The sequence below is a fragment of the Lytechinus variegatus genome, chromosome 3 (assembly GCF_018143015.1).
Source record: "Lytechinus variegatus isolate NC3 chromosome 3, Lvar_3.0, whole genome shotgun sequence".
Lineage (NCBI taxonomy): Eukaryota > Metazoa > Echinodermata > Echinoidea > Temnopleuroida > Toxopneustidae > Lytechinus > Lytechinus variegatus.
This window is the reverse complement of record NC_054742.1, coordinates 54,645,770-54,665,980: the sequence shown is the minus strand read 5'-3', so window position 1 is coordinate 54,665,980 and position 20,211 is coordinate 54,645,770. Positions and strand designations below refer to the sequence as shown.

At 35.9% G+C, this 20,211-nt stretch overlaps 2 protein-coding genes across 2 annotated transcripts in view; one reads left to right on the top strand and one right to left on the bottom strand.

The window, feature by feature from the left end:
• Window positions 1-19,821, bottom strand: part of LOC121411394 (transient receptor potential cation channel subfamily V member 5-like) — a 33,019-nt gene extending 13,198 nt beyond the window's left edge. The window contains exon 1 of the mRNA XM_041604098.1: window positions 18,753-19,821. Coding sequence (XP_041460032.1) covers window positions 18,753-19,094 — 342 coding nt within the window. The 5' untranslated portion in view covers window positions 19,095-19,821. The remainder of the gene's footprint in view (window positions 1-18,752) is intronic.
• LOC121411395 lies at window positions 6,964-10,414 on the top strand. Its single transcript, XM_041604099.1, has 2 exons — window positions 6,964-7,283; window positions 8,742-10,414. Exons 1-2 carry the CDS (start codon window positions 7,012-7,014, stop codon window positions 9,382-9,384), a joined length of 915 nt encoding a protein of 304 aa, XP_041460033.1. The 5' UTR covers window positions 6,964-7,011; the 3' UTR covers window positions 9,385-10,414.
• Window positions 19,822-20,211: the final 390 nt, after the last annotated feature.

Genomic DNA, 20,211 nt, shown 5'->3' with positions numbered 1-20,211 from the left:
GATTCACTTACCCCCAGTGATTCACCTTACCCACTGATTCACTTTCCCCGAAAAAAAAATGTTGTTTCATGTGACTATTCAGGGTGTGTACGTGTATATGCGTGTACTGTTATGGGGTTGTAGTGTGCTGGGTGTTTGGTAGTCGTGTCGTACAAAATAACAACAGTCCAGGAGGTGGACTACATTTGCTTCAGATCCCCTGCGCGCCTTCCCCAGTGATCGCTCTATCCCCTCTTTCACGCCCTTGTGATGATGGTAGGAAATCGTGCGGCTGTTTTCATTTCGGGCGTAGAGGTCGAAGATTGTGTTATTGATCAACAACGTAACTGAAAAGTAGAACAGTCCTGGCAAATGACTGGCATGGTAGGTGCATGTGTGTGAGATGGTTAAGGTGGGTGTGTGTATGTGTGTAAAATTATGTAAAGTTATGTTGAAGCTTGATGTAAAATGGGATGCAATGATAATACATGTATGTTGGTTTCTCTTTTCCTGCAAATCATTCAGTCATTCAATATTAAGTATTATTAAAAACATAGAGTGTTGGGGGCTCAGTTGAGTTATTTTTTTAGATAAATAAAAGTTATTTTTAAGGAATTTTATTACATCCTTATTTGCTTCAGTTTTTGTTAAACATATATATATTTTTGCATATCATTGCTGATTTATAAAATGAAGATTTGTAATTGTTTTGTATTTATCTTGAGAATATGTAATCCATGAATGAAATCCTTAATAAAAACATGTGGAAAAAAAGTGTAGGGCATAGGTGCAGAGAGTTGGCGTGTGTATTTGTGTAAATGGAGAGTGCACTTTAGCATGGTCCCACAAATAGTCACAAAAACCGGCCAGGTATACCACTAAGGAGGAGCTCGTCGCGAGGAAGTTGATGTAACAGACGTTTAAGATGAATAATTTCATAATTGTACTTGATATAGGCACGGGAGGCAGACAAGATTACATATTTAAGATAATGATAATGACATGAACGATGATATTGGTGGTGCACTGCAAGAACTCCGGTGTTGATTTACCACCAGACCAGAATCTATATGTTCACACAAGAGAAGTGTTTCACAACACCAGTTTGGTTCTGGTCTAACACTAAAAATGTTTTTATAAAACACGAATTAGTATTAAAACTGCATCGGTTTTATTCCAAACTGATGTTGTTTTAATATTACTCTGGCGTGGACATTCATAAAGATTCCGGGCTGGTGAGAAACCAACAAGGGAGTATTTGTAGTGTGATTGTAAATACGAGAATAATAACAACAATAAGAGTGATAACAAGGAGAACAACTGTTACAATAATAATGTAAAAAAAAATCATGATAATAACTAGGATGGCATCGTAATCAGCAGTTTAAAACATATTTAGCGCGATGTGAATGTTGCATAACATGTTCTTTTTAATCATAAACATATATTTTGGTCATGATTATAGAATTGAAAAACTTGAAGTAATTCACAATTCACATGAAGCACCCTATCCCGGCCCTCCACAGCACACATATGCAGAAGAATGTTATTCTTTGGCGCTGTGTTAGTCTAAACATTTTTTCTCATCATGCTATATTGCTGACGACATTCATGATTCATAAATCTTGAATACGGAATGGTGAGAACATGGATTTAATTAAAATCTTTTCTTATATAAAAAAATCTTTCGTCATATCTATGATAAATAAAGGAAACGACTTAGAAAAGCTCGGAGACGAAAATGATTCATTTTGGTGACAAAAAAAGAAGGTTTTATTACTTTACGTCATAGTGGTTGTATGACATGTTACAAATGTAGAGAAAAATGAAACATAAGGCAATCTATCTTTCTAGTATAGAAAACTGTTTCAGTAAGAAAGCTACAAAGTAATAGTAATAATAAAAATGAAAACGTTAAATAGGCAAACGTGGAAAATCTTCTGCTACATAATTATAACGACGTGACTGGGGTCAATCTCATGATCGACTTTTTCAGAGAGGTGATGCCGTACCAGACCACTACACTTTATCAAATCCACAGCCTATAACGAATGTTTAATTAAAGGATCGATTGAATTTATGAACGAAATTCGCTTGCAATATTATAAACATAATGGTAACAAAACCACAATGTCGGTAATAAGTCGTGATTAAGCTTGTATAGGAAAAAAAGAAATCACGAGACTATTCTCTGCCAGACGTTAATCAATACATCTTTCCAAAGTAAAGTAAATTTAGTACACTGAACACGTCTGCCCATGTATGCTCGCCCCATCAATAATTCCAATTTAGTATTCAGATGAATTTTGTTGGCAATATTCCCCATACGATTGTGTATTCTCGAATTTCGTGATGAATGTTTTCATAGGTTGCAGAAAGTGAAGAAAATTAACCCAGGGAATAAAGGGGTATATTCTAATGTGTTAACGTAATTTCCTTGTCCAGTAATTTATTTTTTTGCTTATTAGTTTGTTACACATGATTTTCAGATTCATTAAATTGCTCATTATTTTATTTCCTTATCTGTCCATGTTATTTACAGATCCATTCATTCACTGATTTCTAATTTCTTTATTCATCTATTCCATTTATCAATATTTTTATTTGGGGTTTATTTATACAAGAATACTTATGAAGAAAAAATGATTGTAAAGTGATTTTTATTTATGATTATTTTTATTCAATCGTTAAGGGCAACGGGATAGAAGGGAGTGAGAGAGAGAGAGAGAGGGGGGGTAGTGAGTGGGTGTGAGTGGGTGAGTGAGAGCGTGTGTGTGTTTGTCCGTGATTTCGGGTGGACATGGATGGGGAACAACGTCCTGTGTGTCATGTATGTAGCGTGGCACGAAGTATACTTAGCATGATAAAAAAATAGAAGAAAAGAATGAAGAAATAGGAACGTCATAAAAACAAAAAGGCCGTAAGTGTGAGAGTGACATAGATAATTAGAGCATATAATGGAAAAGAAATGTAATATAAGGGAGGATAGAAGGGAAAATATATAGACAAATTAAAGGAAACTGAAACATTTGAAACAAGAAAGTTTGTGTGAAAACTGAAAAATCAAAGAAACAGATCAACGAAAGTTTGAGAAAAATTGAATGAATAATAAGAAAGTTATGATCATTTGAAGTTTAGATTATTATTGCAATGTAGATCCTCTAATTTTGGCAATGCGACAAAGATGTATGAATTCACATGTGAAGAACTTTCCCATTACTTTTTATATATTTCACGTAAACTGCTTTTTTTATCACTTCTATCAATAGATCACATATTCTATCTATATAGGAGGTCATGTAATGCAGATTTTTAAAGAATAAATTATGGATAAAGAATTTGTATCAACATAAGAAAGAGCAAAAATATACATTTTGGGGGGTATTTTATAATCCATCACAGGGAGAGTTGTTCACATGTGACATCACACATATTTGTCGCATTGCCAATAAACATGAGGAAGGAGGAGCTCCATAGCATTAGTGATCGCAATATTTTCATGCTCATAACTTTCTCAGTATTTGTCTGATTTTTCTCAAAATTTCTTTGATCTTATTCTTTGATTTTTCTCTTTCCACACAAGCCCACTTGTTCCAAAGGTTTCATTCTCCTTTAAGATTGATAGACAGCGAGTTTAAGGATAAGAGCTTAAGGCGGACATCCACTTGTATCCTACAAAAAGAAGAGACCCAGATAAGTGACATCGAATCCTTTCTTCGATCGAATTTGAAAGTGATATGGTAAGACAAAACTATGGTAAGACAAAAAATATGGTGAGACAAAAACAAGGAACGCCCAGCTGCAAAATGGAGAAAAATCCCGCAAAGGTATACTTTTAATGCACAGTTATGTGGTTTATAAAACAATTGACATTTGCACTTTATTCAGGTGGCAATGGAAACTGTACAAAATTGAATTGAGAAATAAAATTATTAAATTTCTAATTTCTAATAGGATAAAATATTTTCATGTTAAAATTGTGTACAGCTATAGCAATTTGGATTAACAAAGGAACAAAGTACAATTCGAAAGATGTTAAAGACAGCATTTGACCACAAAGGGAAACGTATATTTTGAAACTGGTACAATTATCATTATTAATGTGAAAAGTTACCAACTTCCAGTTAAACTCGCTCAAAAAATTATGCTGGTTTTCACCATACTCGTGTCAATTACATAACATCTGAAGAATGTTCCATGTTGATTACTTTGACAAAATTGTGCTGGTCTTCAGCAGAATCATACCATTTTACTGTCGGTGTTCTTTTATCATTGATTGGTCTTATGTCTTTAAACCGACTGATATGTATATACCTGTATAAATCAATACTTCAGCACGCACCTGTAGTCGAATGTCGACAGCTATGCGTCCTCTGCGAGGGGTTCTAAATAAAGATTCATACATTTTACACTCTAATTTGCAAGGATTTACAATAAGTCCCGGTGGCTTGTAGTTAGGGTCCAATCGGAATTTCCGGGTTAAACTTTAATCTTAAATGTTCCTTCTTAAATCTCAAAGAATTTACATTCAAATCCCTCAAGATTTATTTTTTTTTATTACTATAACTAAATTCTGAATTCGATTGGTCCCTATATACATGTAAATACACTACGCCTGGACTTATTTAATTCACTTTATCTTTATAAATTCCAATATGCTAATCTGCAAGAAACGGTTTGGACCAAATTAGCATAGTAAAATATTATTCTTGTACTGTGTTGTATTTTGAAATTAATTATAGACAACTCAATTTTCAGCTTGAGGTAAAAAAAAGTTGACGCATCTGACGACAGCAATTACTCAATTGCCGATTTGTGTTCATAGTCCATAACTAAAATGCCATCGGAGTGTAAAATTACACCAGTTATACATGACTGTATCAATGCTTGTTCAACAAAATGAGGTCGTATCAGTCTACAGCTTCGACAAAGATGCCCGAGCAAAAAAAAGAAAAAAAAGGGAATAAAAAAAATTACTTGCTGAGTTTCTTTAGAAACTGGTTGAAATCAAGCCAGAGACTTTTCACTCCATTATTAGTTCCAATCTTTCCATCTTATAGAGGATATTTATAATATATTGGTGTAGTCATCAGAGATTCGTACACGAAAGGTTAAACGCTAAATAGCCTTTATATGAAAAAGATTAAGGGACTGATATTAGCTAGTAAAATACTTATACTTATATGCCAATTGATAAGAAAAGAATGTATTTGAATTTCATCTCTCCTGTATCACACTTTTATAATAATAATCAGGTTACAGTATTTTATTATACTTTTAAAAATGCATCTTATAAAGTACAACGAAAGTGGAAATCTTTTTTTAATCCAAGTTTTGTGGAAGAATCACAGAGCATTGGCCCTTTTTAATACGTCCACAATATCCTAAGATCTACAATAAATATTTCGGCTCACTTTATATATTTCAAAATGAATAATGGAGCTGAATCAAACCTACTTAAAATGATAAATTTTTCAATTAAATTTCCTAGAGTACAGGTCTAGAACTTGGGGAAGGAAAAAAAATCACTCGATATTGTATTAGTTCCACTCCGAATAACCTCAGGATATCGCGAGCATCAGAATCCATGCATATATAATGGACCAACAGCTCCCCATGGAATTGTTCTATCTGACATGTCTGACGAAGAAGTAAACTGTACGATGTTATCAGAAACTGATCCAAATTGTGTTTTTTTTATTTGTATGTTTTATTAAACAAATCACAAGAATAATATTTGATATTTACACAAACATGGAAATTCAAAAGAAAATTGCAAGAGAGAGAGGGATGGGGAGGGGGAGAAAGGAAATTTAATAGAAACAAAGAAAAGCAAGCAAAGGCAGAGTATTAAAGTACAAAGATGCAAATAGATGAGCAAGACAAAAACATCTGGAAATAACGTGAATATAGAATGGGGAATACCCAACAACAAATGGAAACTTGATGTACTCGTCCATGTAACTCAACAATATTATGTTTACATGTAGCTCTTAAGTAAATTTGCAAAATGCCCTCACCCCCCCAAAAAAAAATACCCAAAGCAAGTTGGATAACAACAAATACCAGCCGTTAACCAGAGATACTTAGCTTGTGAATGAATTCGAGTTATCATTTTCATGATATTACATCATTTATTTTGTAATAACCATATTACGTTCCAATTCTGTCTATATATCACGAGCAGAGTCCAGCTCCCAAGATGCCCGACATTACATCACAAAGATACATCTCGTTACAAGACAATTTCATATGAATAATTAAAGAGACTTCCTCCTTTGAGAGTTTGGTGTTCGATGAGAGGGTGACGGTAGGTGATTATTATCTCGTTTCATCTTCAGTGTAATCATCAAAATTGAATTACTAAATCAAGCCTGAATTTATAGTTTGTGTAGATGACCGCATTAACGAGGGACAAGTCACTGAATTATACGATATATTTACTGCATGTCTGTATGAGCGTGTCTTATATAGTGCATGTAAATGATAATGTCATTAAAACTTAACGGTGGTCATCTTTTAAGAAAGAGTTTATGGAAAATATTTGGCACTCTTTTTTTTTCTTGGGGAGGGGGGGGGGTATTCTGAACCCTCTGAATTCATGTTTCCGGCTTTCCTTTATTTACTATTCGAAATGGCTTTAGTCACTATTGTAGCGCTGGTGAAAGATTATTCTTAAAATTATACGTTTTTATATGTATTGATATATTTTCCCAAGTGCATTCACTTGGAAACCTATATTTTGATGGTGTTTTTGAAGAATATCAGACGCGACCTTTACGGCCCGGTTCTGGCTGTTGTTCGTTGGATCGGTCCATTGATTGTATTGTTAACATTTCAATATTTCTCTGGCAAAAATATGTGTACTATAATTAAGAGCAAACAGGGGTGAGAAAGGTGATTCAGCTTAATTGAAAGGATGGACGATTTTGTCCTTTCATATATTTCAATATCTTGAATAGCTTTGAACTTGATACCAGTTTTGAGTGTCTCTCCTTTGATCCAAGGGGCGAATGCGATTTTTTTTAAATCATGGCAGTTCATGAAAGCTCCCCGGTTAGAATCTTGGCTTGGGCCGTCCCAAGAACTATATCTACTGCTTTCACCAAGTGCCTGAGTAGCGTAGATGGAATGGAGGTTTGGTTTGAACTTTTCACTGGCGCCAGCTTTGTGAGAAATGAGTACGAACAACAGACTGGCCACAAAATGCCAATGGAATTCGAAGGTAATGAGGAACAGATACTGGAAGCTACTAAGCTTTTTGAGCGTTTCATAGGAACAAGACTTGTCCCAGAAAGAGTGGTGTAAGTTGATACGGTAGTTCTATAGCTTATATCTTTAAATCTGACAAAAACTTTTCGTGCATCAATTAAATTTTATTATTTTCGTTTGACAAATAAGAGAGATATCTCTCTAATTTATCAAGACGAAATGGAGAGAAAAATGGAGAGAAAAATCAAGGTGATTGGTACGTCACTGCAGTTGCAACTCTCATTCAAAGCAGCCTTTTGATTCCTTTTATTCAAGGGTTCATCCACTAACTTTTCTTATCATAAAAATAAGCGAAATTTAAATATGTTACAACTTTCTTATTTTACTTTTTTCTATAACACTTTCAGCTCTAATCTTCTTTGATTTTGTTTCTAGTAATCATAATCAGGTCACTGTTGTGTCAGATTTTCCCTTTATGAAAAAAAAATGTTTCGCATGCAGTGGCGGATCAAATGGGAACCCCTCCCCATGGGGTCCGGGGCCCCCCAAAAAAAGAAAAGAAAAAAAAGAGGACATAAATAAGAAGAGAGATGAGAATAGGAAGAAAAGTGAATAAAATTAGGAGAGGGGAATGATTGGAAAATATAGAATATTCTGGTTATTATATAAAAAATAAGAAATTCTGCTCGCGTAACTCGCGCTCACATCATTGCCTGTTGAATGAGATAACAATCTGTTCAAGAGGGTAGCATGGAACTTCAAATATCCTGTTTTAAACTCAATGGCCCGTATTCTGATAGCAGGTTTAACTTAAAATCAGGTTTAAAGTTGTGGTTTAAGTATGGGAAGCCAACAGTATGAAAGTTTGTATTAAGTTGTATGTTTCTTATGTTCACTGTGCTCTTTCCTGATTCATCGATGGTGAAGACAATCATCTATTTATACTTCATAGACAATTATGAATGATTTGAGAGCCAAATGAGCTGAAGTATGATATCTCTTCTGTTAGTGATTTATGTAACAATTGGCTATCCATACTGAAACCACAGCTTTAAACCTGAATTAAGTTAAACCTGCCTATCAGAATACGGGCCAATATGCACAAATAACTCTCCTCGAGATTACATCTTGTATTGATTTCTTTCAGAGAGATACACACAATGTTCATGATTTTTAAGGAGTGCTGAATTAAAACAAAAATCAGTTCGCAGTGCACCCTCGTATTATTATACATGCTTAAGGGCATGAACATTTTATTCAACAGCTCAATTACTTTATCGAAAACCGAGAACTAATACATATTTATCACAGAACATCTCTTTCGATTATCATTTTCCTGTAAAAGGCTGGACAAATATTCGTGAAATTAAAAGAGAACAGGAGAAAGTACAGTGGACCAAAGCAGTAGAAAATAAAGGAAGGGGAGAAATATGGCAGATATAACGTCCAGTGATTATATGAGTCTCAAAATAGATCAACATACTTGTATATGGCACAAGGCTTAACACTAAAATGATTTTACCCAATTTCTTCAATAACTTTGTTTTTAGATATGGTAACCCGCAGAAAGAACTCCAAGCATCTAGTAGCAGGTACATCTTTGCAAAGGAAGGATGCATCGCCTTTCCCGACAAACGTTCACGGAAATACCTATTACCTGGCTTCAAGCATGTATTTCTCATACGGAATCCTGTAGCAGTGTTCACATCCTACAGGAAATGTGCCTACCAACAATTGACGAGGGTCGGTATCAGAACAGGCGATTCCGAAGACGAGGATGAGTTCGACATGGAATACGACAATCCTGTCATAAACCCGAGCAAATTCTTCAGTGAAATCGTAGAAATGTTTCGCTACGTCCGTGACAATTTGGATCCTGATCCGATTGTAATCAACACTGACGATCTGTTGGCCAACCCAGCTGAGGTGCTGAAGAAGTTCTGTCACCTGACCCGTCTTCCGTACAGTGATTCCCTTCTTCAGTGGAATTCCTCTAAAGATACAATCAACAACTGGAAGACAGCGAACGATGAATACATCAAGACCAGTGCCTTCCACGAAGCAGCAGCCGCATCTGACAGGTTTTTCCCGCCAAAAACAGCAATTCCCTTTGAAAAGTTAACACCAGATGCAAGAAGACTAGCAAACCAGTCTATGCCATACTTTGAAGTAATAAATCAATATAAAATATAAATAATGATGGAGCAATATGCTGGGGTTAAGGCTTGTGCAGGTTTAAAAAAATACGTGTATATAATTCAATTGAAACAATGTTGACATTGTTATGTTGCCTTAATGTACATTATCTCAGGTTAATTTTAATGTGGCATTATGAAGTAGATACAGACCTTAAGCATAGTGTGTGTTCCCTAAGGTTCCGTCTTAGAACCAACTTTATTCTATCATGATTATGTAAATAAAGAGGGAGAAGGGGATGCAAGGTTTAGAGTAAATATAGGGGAGGGGATGGTCAAGGCAAGAGGAGAGATCTTTCGGCAAGTTTAGTCGAATCCTTTCGGAACGTGCGCCACTTGGTAGTTCAAATGGTAAAAATGTGATATATGCACCAATTCACTTATAGAATAGTGCAAAATGCATTAAAGAAAAGTGAAAAAGGTGTTTTAGTAGAGAATTAGAAGGTATCTACGTACATGTATTTGTTTAGGCATATTCTGATAATCCAGTGATTTAGAAGAAATAAACCTATTTAGATAATATTGACCAGTTTTGTTGACCGTTTGCTACTCCCATACGACAAAGCAACAAGGAATTATAAACTATCACAACAACGCTATTTTTCTTGCCGGAATCTATCATTTGATACCAGATTGACCACACGAGCTGCTGACATCATTATTTATAACTGGTTTACATATACATGTATACACTCGGCGTTGGCTTTAAGGCGATACACGAGATAAGTGCTCACGAACGACACCCAGGTACTTACGAATTAGTCGCCTGTCAGTTTGTATCAGGAATGAGAGAGGTTATCTATTGTGTTCATGAGAATGGTGTGTACATGAAGTCAGGGTTGGAGCAGACCCCCCCCCCATTTCAAAATAAAGTAACACAAAAGGGGTGTGTTCCTTCCCCCATACACTCTTAAAAAGGATTGGTCAAAGTAAATATCGGTAAATATGAATCAGACCTAGAAAGGTCACACACATACAAAAAGACATTCATTATTTTGACCAATCCTTTTTAATAATCTACTACACTGCAAGGTATTTCAGATTCGTTGATAACTATAGTTTAGTAAAAGTTGTCATAAAAAATGCATTAAACGAGTTACAAAAAAAAAAACGAAAAAGGCGAAATAGTATTCTGTACATTAACACACCCTCAACTTTTTATAGAAATATGTCACTTGTTAACAGTTTAAATCGTTTGAGTTTGATAGCAATGATAACTTGATAGTAACAATTGGCAGTATTGTTAAGTCAATAAGTTTTTGCGACGTTTCGTTGATGTCTATTATATATGCTTGTCGAACAGAATAGAGGGTACAGTATTCCTATCTAAATATCTAAGGCCCAAGCTAAAACCAACCTGACTAATTCCATAACCAGTTAAAAAACGTTTATTTGTCAGACTCTATATATGATTGAAATACTAGTAAATAGTATTCTAAAAATAATAGAAGTGGTTATTAAGATGGTCACGTGGGTTAATCCCAAGCACGTGCCAAAAATACTTTATTCTCTAGCTTTGAATAGATTGTGAGATATAGATTTTCATTGAGAATATATTTTGAGTTATTCACATTCTACGTTTACCTTTAAATACCTAATGTTTTTATAGTCGTGTGAATAACAAGGGGACCCATGCAAGCTGCTGACGAGAAATTAGGCTGTGAAGACCAGCTCTTAAATGCTCTGTGACAGTCATGTTAAAATGGTTTACATTATCCGAGAATCTTTCTTAAACGATGCCTGCAAAGATTGCCGGCAGCTCAAGTTATCCGGCTTTGGCTAATATTAATTAAAGGGGGGGGGGGGGTGGTTCTGGCAATATTACCTATTGTATTATAATTGATCTAATTGTGATTCTGAGTTACGAATATGTGAATTTGCTGGAAAATCAGCTCTAGCATTACATCTCCGTAGATGCAAGTTTACCGCCGTTCCATAACCCCAGTGGCCCGGTTGCCATCCTCTTATTCTTAGAGGACGATCAATCAAAATAAAATTTCCAACTAAACCTACGACAGAATAAAGATATTCGTTGAAAATGAATTCCGTCATGAATATTCGCTCCCCTACTTCAAACACTTTGCACCATAATAATCTAAATCGTCAAACCCCTCAAAATTACATGCAGGCAAATCAAAGTGTTATTGCTGATTAAATTTGTTGAAATATGGAACTTACTGTTAGAAATGTATGTAATTTTGGATGGTCTGTATACCATGGGTTTATATCAACTTCTAGCTTGGCTTTGTGTCGTAAAGTCAATTGCATCAATAAATATTGCCCTGTTCGAGTTAGAACAGCTCGAAAAAAAAAACCATTGCAAGGCCCTGGGAACGATTTCTTTTTAAAATTAGGTGTGGTGATGTAAATTTGAAAAGAAAAAAAGTTTTACTACAAAATGAACTTCATTTTGTTTACATTTTTCAATTTTTACACATCTTCCTGAATACCTGCAGGTGTTTCCTATGGAGAATAATACAGGCAGCACCCCCGCATGAACGATTGCTTACACAAACATCTTGTTAAGAAGTGGTTCTCCTTAAACGCGGCGCCTCGGCAATAGACACACTCATTCAAACTTCGTGTAAATTACACATTGGCACCATGTTGATGTTGTTATCCATTATTCAAACGCTACAAACCAGCAAATACAAAGATCGAATTCATGTAATTTACATCCTTTGTGGAAGCAGACTATTTGTACGTGTTTGTTCAGCATTTTATAACTAGCTCTTGCTACAAATCATGGCAGGACCGTAACCAGTAATGCATTTCTGATTATAGGCTTACATGTCAATGTATGCATCTTAAAAAAAACATTCTCCTTCCTTCTAACGCGAGACAATACCATATCTATTTCTATTGTTCGTATATAATAATAAGGTGAGGAATAATGAAAATGACCATCAGCAAACTACATTACGTACATTTTTTTAGTGACAGCATACTTCGAATTTACCAAACTGCAAAACCTTCTGATCCCATGCAGATTGATGGAAATTTCGACATGTTCTATGTGGCACGTCTGTAGTTTGAAATGTAATCCTATTCGGTTCACTTGACTTAATAGTGTTTACAGAGCTCTCTATCCGTGTCTATTTCGTTTTCTAGAATGAACATTATAATTGCAAAAAAACTTAATTTGCACATTACATCCAGCGTTTAGACCAATGGATAAAGAGACTAAGATCAACTATAAAGGAGAGTGGCGAACAAGAGGGGGGGGGGGGGGCAATAGAAAAAAAACTCAATATGTATAAAGAGAAGAGAGGGAAAAAGAAATTGAAATTATGAAATAAAGACAGACAGAAAGAAAGACAGAAAAAGGAAAGAATTAAATAAAGAAAAAAAAGAGAAAGTAAATAAGAAAGAAAGAAAAGGGAAGACAGAAAAGAAAGGAAGAAAGAAAGGAAACAAGTGGAATGCCTCTGGCCGTCTCACCTGCATCACGCAGTTCAATATAGCAGCAGTGCTGACTTTGAAAACTACTCTAACTCGCACAAGATGTTCAGTGATACATGGTTACTATTATGTCCACTTTTTATGAACTAGACCAATAAACTTAGAGATATGATGATTATTCAACAAAAAAAACCCAACATGGCCAAAGTTCATTGACCTTACATGACCTTTGACCTTGATCATGTGACCTGAAACTCGCACAGGATGTTCAGTGATACTTGATTACTCTTATGTCCAAGTTTCATGAATCAGATCCATAAACTATCAAAGTTATGATGGTAATTCAACAGATACACCCAATTCAACAGATACACCCAATTCAGCCATAGTTCATTGACCTTTGACCTTGGTCATGTGACCTGAAATGCGCACAGGATGTTCAGTGATACTTGATTACTCTAATGTCCAAGTTTCATGAATCAGATCCATAAACTTTCGAAGTTATGATGGTAATTCAACAGATACCCCCAATTCAGCCAAAGTTCATTGACCCTAAATGACCTTTGACCTTAATCATGAGACCTGAAACTTGCACAAAATGTTCAGTGATGCTTGATTACTCTTATGTCTAAGTTTCATGAACTAGATCAATAAACTGACAGCGATATGATGGTTATTCAACAAAAAAACCCAACATGGCCAAAGTTCATTGGCCTTACATGACCTTTGAGCTTGGTCATGTGACATAAAACTCACGCAGGATGTTCAGTGATAACTGATTAACCTTATGTCCAAGTTTCATGAACTAGGTCCATATATTTTCTAAGTTATGATGACATTTCAAAAACTTAACCTCAGGTTAAGATTTCAATGTTGATTCCTCCAACATGGTCTAAGTTCATTGACCCTAAATGACCTTTGACCTTGGTCATGTGACATGAAACTCTAATAGGATGTTCAGTAATACTTGATTAACCTTATGGCCAAGTTTCATGAACTAGGTCTATATACTTTTTAAGTTATGATGTCATTTCAAAAACTTAACCTCAGGTTAAGATTTGATGTTGACGCCGTTGCCGTCGGAAAAGCGGCGCCTATAGTCTCACTCTGCTATGCAGGTGAGACAAAAAGAGAGAAAGCCAGATAGAAAGAAATTAAAAAAGAAAGAGAAATAAATAAAGGAAGAAAGAGAAAGAACGAAATACAGAAAGAAAGAAAGAAAAAGGGAAATAAAGAAAAAAAGAAACGGAGGAAGAGAAAATCATAAAGAAGCCCAGAAAGGGACACGAAATTTTAAAAGGTTATTAAAAATTTAAAAACGAAATCGCGACGATTAAAATGTGGAAGATGAATTTTGATTTTTTTTTCCATGCATATATTTTCCTCTCGTGCCCAACCCCAGGCTCCAGAGAAGGGGGTATTCAAATACGTTGAATAAGTGAGGGGAAAAAAGAAAAGGAGAGAATAAATTACAGAAAGAGTGAAATAAGAGACTGAACGAGTCCATGTCAGAGAGATCACCACAAATTGACGGGTTAAGGGTAAAGGCATGAGACATCCTGCGACAGAAAAATATGGAAAACGAGCTTCTCAATCCACAAGATCAATTTGTATTCAGCAAAGTGATCGTTGGAGAAACAAGATTGAATGAACGGGGGCCAAATATAAAGGAATTCATTGAAGAAAAAATCCAAATGAATTGGCTTGTGACCACGCAGCTTCCTATCATTTTCGAACGTCGATCTAACCTAGATATGAAACGAATTTTTCATTGGAATGTAAATCTCTCACTCAATACGTACAAAATTATACAAGAGGACTCTTTATTTGCTACGATTTTCAAAGGTCGATCTAACCTAGATATGAAACGAATTTTTCATTGGAATGTAAATCTCTCACTCAATGCGTACAGAATTATACAAGAGGACTCTTTTATTTGCTACGATTTCGAACGTCGATCTAACCTAGATATGAAACGGATTTTTCATTGGAATGTAAATCTCTCACTGAATACGTACAAAATTATACAAGAGGACGCTTTATTTGCTACGATTTGCAGTATATATATACATGTAGTTGCAAGCCTTCGGGCATCAGACGAATGGCATCAATTGGTCTCGGATATATTAGTTTTACGAGAATGTGCAGTTAGTTAGGTTCGGTCACACTGGCGAAAACGGTTTCAAATCGACCGCTCGGATGTCATTGGATATAACGTTATAGTTTGGGAGTCGGTCAGAAGTCGATTTCGTTTGTATGACAAGTATTTACAGTTAGGAACCTGAATTCCCCCATTGTAGTTAAGAGAGAGAACTAGAGGGGGTGAATGACATCGATTATCTTCCCATTGAGCCATACACTCACCTGGAGTGGATACTTGTTGGAGGGAAAAGAGGGAACATGATCACTGAAATATCAGGAAAACGTGGTATATTGTCTCATTTTGTTTCGAATGATTATCTATAAATGCAGTCGTTTATGTTGTGAATGTTTCATAAAGGGGGGGGGGGGTCGGTGGGGGAGAGGTGGTAGCTTTACCTAGACTTGCGTCCAAAGCCGGAATGTGATATGAATTCAGTCCTATAATTTCAGAATACATTTACTCAGACACTTGGATTAACTTGGATGTATAGAGACACAAAATTGGAAGCGTATTTGCCCCTCTTCACATTGGGTTGTCTCTGGTATGGTGAATATAATAATTCATGGGAATGTCCAGTGCCCATCAATTGCATATTTACACAAGTAGCAGAAACTACTTCCTCTGGCAGAGCATTCAAGTTACCTATACTTCTAGCTGTAAAAGCATATTGCCATGTATAATCTACATCTGTACTTTTTAAATGTCGTAGTAAGCATGCTAAAGTCTCTGGTCCTTTCGTTGTCATCAAGATGGAATAGGCTGTTAAGATGTATCTGATCAATACTTCTTGTGATTGTGATTTGGTTTAATTCTGCTCTTTGCCTTCTGTATGAGAGAGTAGGGGTCTCAGGATTCTCAACCTTTCGGGGTAATCCGAATGGCGAATGATCTACATCTATCATCATTATCAATACCCTCAAATGAAAACGTGGTATAGAACCTTAGGTTGGCGTACGACGATTTTACGATTTTCACGTGGAGTCTCCGATTTTACAATGTTACAATTCTAGTTTTCAAAACGGTAGGTTCAAAGCTCATAAAACATCGTTGAGGGTATCATACGACCAACCCATGGTTCAATTTTAGGGCATCGTACTATCAGCGCAAGGATACGGTATATCTTAAGGACACTACGATCAGCTAAGGGGAATCGTAAAATATCTGTATGGCATTGCTTTTTCTGATGTCCCAATACATTAAGTTGTGTGATGGTCGTGAGGAATATGAATAAAAATCATAGCACCAAGGCACCTACGATGGAACCGAAAACTCGCAGTTTTGAGTTACTGTTTGCAAACATGAATTTTCTTAAATGACGACACATTTTACAAACCCATCATCCCGTTGTCGTGGTTGTAAAACTAGAATGACTCTCTAGAAAATATTGAGAAAAAAGTAAATGTCCACATTTTATACACCAAAATGAATATGAATTGAATTGATATTTCAAATGCTGATCTTTGAAAAATTACAACAAAAAATCAACGAATCGTGCAAAGGAATTAAAATCACAAAAAACAACGATATAATACAATATTCGTATAATACATTATTCGTGTACTGTACATGCAAATTGCGTACCTCTGACCATGCAGCTATACAGCTATTTTGTGTTTCATAGCTCCATGATCTGACCTTGTCATTACCTCCCTCTCGCTTCTCACGCACTATTTCCTTCCTCATTAATATAGTAACGACCGTGACATCACCTTCATACGGAGGATAGTGCATTAATTACTCACTAGTTATTACTCCAAAGAGGATCTGTTTGTTTTAACCCTGTCCGAGGTTTATCATTGCATACTACAGGTAATCAAGATAAGTAGAAAACGCACTCATTTGTGTAAGAGCGCAACACCGGTACATCCTCTTTAAGGATAACGGCGCTGTTTAGGTCCTTAATTGGACATAACACTCAGAGCTGACCATTTAAAGGGGATATAGAATAGTGGTCCTAATTGACAGGCAAGTCGGGTTTATGCTAGCACCATTATGGCATAATACTCGCGAGGATAGAAATGGCTAAGGAACGCTACAAGTGGTTTTAACCATCCTGGCTTAGTGTAATATATCGGGTGAAAGCTTTTTACAACTCAGTACAGTTTATATCAAAATAATTCAGTTCACCACAAACAAAAGTATACATCAAAATAAAAGATGCTTAAGCAGGTCTGTGTAACATGCCTCTGTAGTGGGTCGGAAAACATTTTTCATCTCTTGACACAAAACGCTGATACTTATAATGTATTGCATATAGAAATGTAATATTGGATGTCTTCATATATGGCTAAAATATACGAACATTTATATATCACATGCAATGCCAGGTAAAAATCTTATCAAAACTAGAACAAACTAGAGCTTCACTAAAATCAAAAGAAGGTAAACTAAGTAATAATAATAACAAAATTCTAATGCGCACATATCACTCCAATGAATACTCAAGGAGCCCGACAATTCATTATAAATTCAACATAATAACATTAAATATAAAAAAATATCAAACTATACATTAATTACACTCTAAATCATTAGGAGGGGGGAGGGGGTTATGATATTAATACATGATGGATCAGAAATACGTCACACTAAGGGCAAAAAGACACAACGGGAACAGCTCATGATATTCATAAGTTAAACCAAGTGTTGATTTCTTTTTCATTTGTTTAATAATAATAAAATAAAAATAATATAGAGTATTCCGTAAGCGCCAAATCCACATTAATTATGTGCTCAAGGCGCTGAATCACAATGAGATAATATTTTCGCAGTTTCCAAGGCTTAGAAGAAAAATACTTTATAGTTATTAAAGGATGCATGGTGTCGCAACTTGACCCAACTTAATTAGGTTTGGTCTCTTGAGAGCTGTAAAATAATGACCAGCTGTAGATGAATTAGTTTAATTATTGAAATGAAAGCCTGTAAATATAATTACAAACACTATAAAATCGGTTGGCTAGTCCCTGACCCTTCTTATTACCTAGATTGGTAATCTTTCAGAGTAAACCTATGAAGTGTGTATACCGACATTTAGGTAAAATCAAATAGATTGATATAAAGATTCGACTCTCATTTTTGTTTTTTTAAATAACATACTGATCAATATTGCAGTCCTCGGTAGAATGAAATCTGATGTGGTATTAGTAATGTTGAGAAATAAAAAAACAAAATTCGGGAAAACCTAAAAATATAAAGACATGATGACGATAAGCTATAGTGTGTCTTGCTTTAACTTGTAAACAAAACTCTGATTTTATTAATTTCATGTTTTAGACTTCTACTAGAATGTAAATATGAGAGTGGTGGGGTGGTTGTGCACCCACAACTTAGAAGCATATTGGGGTACAAAATCTAGCATCTTCATGGAAAAAGGAGGAAAAGGGCAGTCTTTTGAACTTAATTGCACCCACAATGCATCTACACCATTAAAAGGGCATTGCCTTCTATGGGTGCAATTGCACCAATAAACATGACACAATGAGTTCCAAGCTATAGGAGGATTTCCAGCGCATAGAGTTCGAAAGAAACCCTTTCTCAGTTTAAAAACAGGGCGACGTCACGGGGGAGGGGGCATCAATCACCCCTATTTTTTCAAGAAGTGAAAACAAACGAAGAGAACCGGAAGGTGAGGGAGAAAAGTATGTTAAAAACAACAAAAAAGAGGTCTGTGTCGTTCAAATAAACGTCCCTGAAAAAAATTACGTAAACAATTTTATACCCCCGATAAGAACATCACTGTGCCGCCCCTATTTGAAAGGTACGCAAGTGATTGAAGATTTCAAAAAGAACATGAATGGAGACAGTGTCATCTGGAAACTTACGGAATCGGCATTCCTCAGTGTCTTCCAGAACCTTGCGTACTCCTGCTTGGAGAGCACCTTACCGGCACCCCTGTTATACAGCATCCTCTCAAACCGTCTAACCAGCAGCTTCTGGAATGCTTCTTCGCTCTCCCTTTGTTCATAGTGGTCCAGTAGGGTCCCAATCCCACCAAGATAGATATGGTTGTACATTGGGTTGGTCTGGTGGCCGAAGTTCTGGCGGCGCCATGCCACCGAATCGGCTCGGGACCCGTGGAAGGCGTTCGCAATGCTGGAGTGGAGTCGGATGTTCAGCCGTTGGAAAAACGGGAACCGGGAGCGCGATGATGGCAAATTGCTCATGACTATCTGAAACTTTCACAATCCTCCAGGGAAAATTATCTTCACTTCGTAAAGAGTTTCGAAAATATATTTCTTCAGGACGTATTCCAAATATGTTTGACCTATGGACTTGATAAGAAGAATGATTCACAGATGTGAGTCAGCCAGTCAGTCACTTCTCTCTTCTGGAGACTCATCCAACAGAATAGGTCCAAATAAGTTTAAACAAAAAAGTATTGGCTTAAGGGAAATAAACTTCCATCTTGATGCTGCCCTCGATGACCTCACGTATTTTAACTAATACAGACTGTCCCGAGCATGCAATTCCACGGAATACTCTCGAACTCTCATTCAATGAATTCAATTCAATATCCAATGCACGAATTCTTGGCGATATTCTTGGTGAACGAATCCTCTCCGCAAAGAATACCATTCAGTCAATGCACAAATGAGCTAAACTATTCCTCCCAATTGGCTGCTACCCACCCCGCCTAATGTTCATCGGGAAGGAACTTTCGATCCATTACCATCCCCCCAACCTGATTGACCGTTTGATCACATGATTCGGATGTAATGTCGAAAGCGCGGGAATTACCAGAGACGTGTTCGTCGACTGGATGCGTGCATCCTCGTCAACGATTATGACATCATTCAGAATGGGATACGACGCCCCATCCCGTCTGGGAGATGTAAAAAGTGCAGTAATTGGTTCATCATTACGGTGCACGTTAAAATATATCATCGTTATATATATATATATTTTATCACATTTACTTTAGATAAATTAATTAAACAAATTACAATTCATCAGTAACATCATTAAAAAAAGTTAATAAACCTGGGATGTCGTCTTTTGTAAGGTGGAGACTAGTTTAGTTTTAATCGATTTCAATTAAATATCCGCTGAAGACCTTATTATCACTAGAATGGTTCGCATCATAATAGTTCAAACCTAGAGGGTGCAGTATAGATCAAAGATACTTAAAATGAAATTACGATATACACTGATTACAAACACTGAATAAAAAGTAACTGTAAGTGTATGTCATGACACGAGGTGACCATCTGAAGATCATTTTTTTAAAAATGTTTTTGTACATGGTTTCGGAACAAGGGGTGGAATAGAGGGACATCAAGC

Coding starts and splice junctions, on each gene's coding strand:
- LOC121411395 (XM_041604099.1), top strand. CDS start 7,012: ATGGCAGTTCATGAAAGCTCCCCGGTTAGAATCTTGGCTTGGGCCGTC. Junction 7,284..8,741: donor CTTGTCCCAGAAAGAGTGGT/GTAAGTTGATAC, acceptor CTTTGTTTTTAG/ATATGGTAACCCGCAGAAAG.